Source organism: Salvelinus sp. IW2-2015, unplaced genomic scaffold (genome assembly GCF_002910315.2).
Source record: "Salvelinus sp. IW2-2015 unplaced genomic scaffold, ASM291031v2 Un_scaffold1416, whole genome shotgun sequence".
NCBI classification, from domain to species: Eukaryota; Metazoa; Chordata; class Actinopteri; order Salmoniformes; family Salmonidae; genus Salvelinus; species Salvelinus sp. IW2-2015.
The window spans coordinates 59,168-64,441 of NW_019942893.1; the positions used below are offsets into that span (position 1 = coordinate 59,168).

A 5,274-nucleotide genomic window follows, 5' to 3' on the forward strand; every position below is an offset into this window, starting at 1 on the left:
AGGGACAGAGCAGGGACAGAGCTGGGGCAGAGCAGGGCAGAGCAGGGACAGAGGGGACAGAGCCAGGACAGAGCTGGGGACAGAGCTGGGACAGAGCTGGGACAGAGCAGGGGACAGAGCTGGGACAGAGCTGGACAGAGCTGGGACAGAGCAGCCTGGAGCAGATTCTCACAGATATCCATGTTGGAGCTGAAAACAGTGTCCTACCTGGATCTCACATGCAGTGACCAGGTTGTGGATATAGTAGAAGGCTTCCTCCACAGTCTCCCCAACAGACACCAGACCATGGTTTCTCAGGATCAGGACCTGGTGGACAAACACAGGTGCTCAGTATACCTACACTCACTTCTAGCTTGTCCCAATTCACTCCCTTCCCCCTCGGCATTAAACCTGAGAGGTTGCAGATCTATAAGGCAATTACACTTCTTATACCGATCCATACATTTTAGATCTGTAAACACTATACCAGGACTCTTCAACCTTGTTCCTGGAGAGCTACCGTCGTGTAGGTTTTCACTCCAATCTTAATCTAGCAGAGGGTAGCTTTCCAGGAACAGTGTTGGAGAGCCCTGCACTAGCGGGTTAGGGCCAAGGGGAAGGATTTGAGTGTAACACTCTCTCTCACTAGCGGGTTAGGGCCAAGGGGAAGGACTAGAGTGTGACACTCTCTCTCWCACAAGAGGGTTAGGGCCAAGGGGAAGGACTAGAGTGTGACACACTCTCACAAGAGGGTTAGGGCCAAGGGGAAGGACTAGAGTGTGACACTCTCTCCCTCCGATACCTTGCTGGTTGGGCCCAGGTTCTTCTGTATGAGGACTTTCTCCTCCTCGTCTATGAGGATGCCGTGGTAGTCATGGTAGGCCACCTCCCCCAGGGTCAGGGCCTCTGGAGAGATGGGCAGCAGGCCACACTTCATGGCCGACACCTGAAACACAGACAGACTGCAGTTATTCACCACGACAGATCGGGTAGTTGACAAAAGTTACTCATTTTTCCTGCCAAATTCATGGGTCTCTCTACCAAGCAGCTGTGGGAAGAGACTTGTGACACTTATATTTCAAGACCCAAGTTTTACCGAAACTCATATCACTAAGAAGAACATGACAATGTGATCAGTATATACCCTTTTCACACTACTGAGCCAAACCGATGTACTGGGCTGCTCTGGTTGTGTTTCCACTACTGTTGCTAGAATCGCTGGAAACTTACTGCAGCTCCAGCCGGTGTGTGAACGTGTACGATGCACTTGATGTCTGGCCGGGCTGCGTAGATGGCTGAGTGGAGAGTGAAGCCAGCCTGGTTGACCCCCAGGTTGGTGCTCCCTCGGTCCACTATCTCCCCTTGTATATTAATCTTCACCTAGGATGGGACACAGAGTTAAACCGATCAGACACATTACAATGTAGCTCAATGGGATGGGACCAGACAGGCAACCGTGAGTCCATGCCTTACGAAAGCCCACAGTGATGCTATAAGTGAAATTATCAAAAAGTGAACAATTATTATAAAACAGGTTGTTTGGTTCCTCGATGCTGATTGGTTGATACAGTATGTGGGATTTGAGGGACAACAACTCCCACAAAAAACCACAACCTGTTAATTCCACTGTCCCGCAGCCAAGGCAGGAAATTAATAAACTTAATCTCACTCAGCGTCTATACATTACTTTTCCATGCTACTATTATTTTTGCAACAGTATAAACATTCCCGTCTGCCACTACGACCTGTGCAACAATGTATCATTTAACAAATAAGATCACTCCAGTGTCAGTAGACTAGCTAGCCCAAGAATGAACGTGAAACTAGCTAGCTCGGACTCTCCAACCATAATACGTGTTGCCTATGTAGGCCTATTGGATATTTATTAAAATCATTATTTATTAAAGTTCAAGTCTTTTTCATCATTGAATCTCTGCTAGCTAGCTACAAGCCAATTATTTGTTTAGCATAGCAACGTGGAATGAATAGAATGATTAGAATGAATAACTGGGTCAAAACATGAGGAAAAAAAACTAAACAACCAACTCGCTTGGGTAGCAACTTCAGAATGCAAAAATAAATGTACTCATTAATATTTGTATATGTACTCATCATTAATATTTGTATATGTACTCATCATTAATATTTGTATATGTACTCATCATTAATATTTGTATATGTACTCATCATTAATATTTGTATAAATATTTAGTCAACCGTTTTAGAAAATCAATAATGCCATCGAACACAGGAAGTTTTGTGTGACAACTCCCTCAAAGGGCTGTATCCCTTGGCTTCACCTCAGGCCTCAGAACAGCCCATGTCAGGAGTTGTCACACGCAAATTCTCAGGTTCAGGCATTATTGCTTAAATAAACAAATCTAAAAAAATAACATATACCTTGGATAGGACCAGACAAGCAGCAGAAAGTCAATGCCTTGTGACTTATCTTACGATGCTAGCCTGAGTCCCAGATCGGTTTGTGCCGTCTTGCCAAATTTACAGTAGAAATTGGCAAGACAACACGAACTCAGCGTCAGTGCCTGTCAGGGAAATTAACAGTCTAAACAGATGATACAGGCAGAGGGCGAAGAGTTGACGGCAGCTTCAGCCTTGAAGGACCAGTGACTCAGCATGTACAGTGCCTTCAGGAAGTAATCGTAGCCCTTGACTAAATCCACATTTTGTTGTGTTACAGCTTGAATTCAAAAATGTTTTCTCACCCAATACCCCATAAAGACAAAGTGCAAACATGTTTTTAAGAAATGTTTGCAAATTTATTGAAAATGAAATACAGAAATATCACATTTGCATAAGTATTCACACCCCCGAGTCAATACTTTGCAGAAGGACCTTTGGCAGTGATTACAGCTGCGAGGCTTTCTCGGTAAGTCTAAGAGATTTGCATACCTGGATTGTACAATATTTGCACATTGTTCTTAAATTCTTAAAGCTCTGTCAAGTTAGTTGTTGATCATTGCTAGGCAGCCACTTTCAAATTTTGCCATAGATTTTCTCCCAGTGTCTGTTGGAAAGCAGACTGAACCAGGTTTTCCTCCAGGATTTTGCCTGTACTTAGCTTTACTCCGTTTATTTTTATGCTCCCTAGTGTTTGCCGATGACAAATATACCCATAACATAATGCAGCCACCACCATACTTAAAATGATCAACGGTTATGAAGAGAATCATTTTATTCTGTACAGGCTTCCTTCTTTTCACTCTGTCTTTTAGCTTAGTACTGTAAAGTACATGTTGCGTTAATATGTTTGTTTAGTATAGTTAAAGTTTTGGTCCCATGTTTCATGAGCTGAAATAAAATACCCCAGAAATGTTCCATATGCACAAAAAGCTTATTTCTCTAACATTTTTTGGCACACACTTGTTTACATTCCTGTTAGTGCGCATTTCTCCTTTGCCAAGATTATCCAGCCACCTGACAGGTATGGCATATCAAGAATTAAACAGCATGGCCATTACACAGGTGCACCTTGTGCTGGGGACATCTAAAGGCCACTAAAATGTGCAGTTTTGTCACAGAACACAAAAATGCTGGCATTTTAACAATTGATTTGCAGGTAAAATTACATGTAGGACAATCTCTGCRTTTGGATGATGGAGGCTGAATGACAATCACTTATTTAATCACTACTTGAAACGCATTCAGCATAACATAAAATTAACATATTCTATTAGTTCACAGCGTTGTCACACATTATGCAGGCAGCTGTTAAGAGTGAGACACTGGGGGAGAATCTTACCAGACTGGAGGCGGAGACTTCACTGTACAGAAGCCCAAAAGGGACAATCAGGAACCTCTCCTGATCTGAATTCACCCGTACCTGGAAGACATGAGTGCAGATGGTGGTCTTAACAAGCAGTAACAAACAAACAAAAACCTGGGGAATTACACCAAATGGCTCACATACACTAGAATGCAGTTCATATTTTTCACATTCTTTTGATGTTTCATCAACAATATAATGCTTACTCAACTAATTTTACCAACCTAGACAACTCTACATTTTCCTGCTGAGCTTTCTGAAAAGATATTCTGCAGGTTAAATGTGCAAAGGCACTACAATATACTGCAGTAAAATAAAAAAAGATCCTGTCCTACATATTTCTTCTGGTGTTTCATAACATAGCAGTGGATAAAGACACTAGAGAAGTACATCAGAAGGCTCTCTTACGGTTAAGTGGTTGTAGATGAGCTGGGACCAGCCGAAGAGGTCTGTTAGGCGGTAGAAGGCGGCTAGTTTACAGCGGAGCAGCTTCTCGCCCTTCTCATAGGAGATCGAGTCAGATCCACGCAGGTCATTCACTGGGGTTACCATGCCCAGACCTGTAAAAGGGGGAGAGAGAGAGAGAAACAGAGATAAATATTTGCGCGTCATTATAAAACACTATTTTAGACAATGTGAAGTTTAAAACGTCTCTATTCCTTTTGAACTTTTGTAAAATAAATATTTACTGTTCCATTTTTCACTTTTTTGTTTATTATCAATTTAACTTGCTTTGACAATGTAAACATATGTTTCCCATGCCAATAAAGCCCTTTGAATTTCATTCACTCACCTCAGTCAACAAAGAATAATATGTCAATTTATTAAACAGAGTCTATCTGTCTATAATTACAAAGAGTCTATGGTTAAGAAGCCTGTAGTTACATTCTACAACACTACCACCGACCTCTGAACTCAGAGGAGACCATCTTGGCCTGAGGGGACCTAAGTGCTTGACGTATACTGTACGTAAACACACAAAGCAGCATGAATGTGTACTAGCCAGGTACACTAGGTGCTGGAGTACTGTGTACTAGCCAGGTACACTAGGTGCTGGAGTACTGTGTACTAGCCAGGTACACTAGGTNTGGAGTACTGTGTACTAGCCAGGTACACTAGGTGCTGGAGTACTGTGTACTAGCCAGGTACACTAGGTGCTGGAGTACTGTGTACTAGCCAGGTAAACTAGGTGCTGGGGTACTGTGTACTAGCYAGGTAMACTAGGTGCTGGGGTACTGTGTACTAGCTAGGTACACTARGTGCTGGGGTACAGTGTACTAGGTGGAATTTACTAGGTGGAATTTACTCTTGGTAGATGAATCCACATCACAGTAGCCAAATGCCTCATACCTCCATAACGTATGCATTAAAATGCATTATTGTCAGGGGATTAAGACACTGGAGRGKGTCATATTTACACTRCATGACCAAAAGTATGTGGACACCTRCACGTCGAACATCTCATTCCAAAATTATGGTCATAAATATGGAGTTGGTCCCCCCTTTTTGCA

The 5,274-nt window shown here is 42.7% G+C and overlaps 1 protein-coding gene across 17 annotated transcripts in view; it reads right to left on the reverse strand.

Annotated features, from left to right (window-relative positions):
• LOC112070755 (alpha-adducin) overlaps nucleotides 1-4,340 on the reverse strand; it is a 21,124-nt gene extending 16,784 nt beyond the window's left edge. For all 17 annotated transcript variants that reach the window (XM_070439105.1, XM_070439103.1, XM_024138203.2 and 14 more), the window contains exons 1-5: nucleotides 4,172-4,340; nucleotides 3,740-3,820; nucleotides 1,210-1,359; nucleotides 782-925; nucleotides 208-306 (exon numbers count right to left, since the gene is read on the reverse strand). In XM_070439105.1, the coding sequence (XP_070295206.1) occupies nucleotides 208-306; nucleotides 782-925; nucleotides 1,210-1,359; nucleotides 3,740-3,820; nucleotides 4,172-4,315 (618 nt within the window). In that variant the 5' untranslated portion in view covers nucleotides 4,316-4,340. The remainder of the gene's footprint in view (nucleotides 1-207; nucleotides 307-781; nucleotides 926-1,209; nucleotides 1,360-3,739; nucleotides 3,821-4,171) is intronic.
• Between the last annotated feature and the right edge of the window lie 934 nt (nucleotides 4,341-5,274).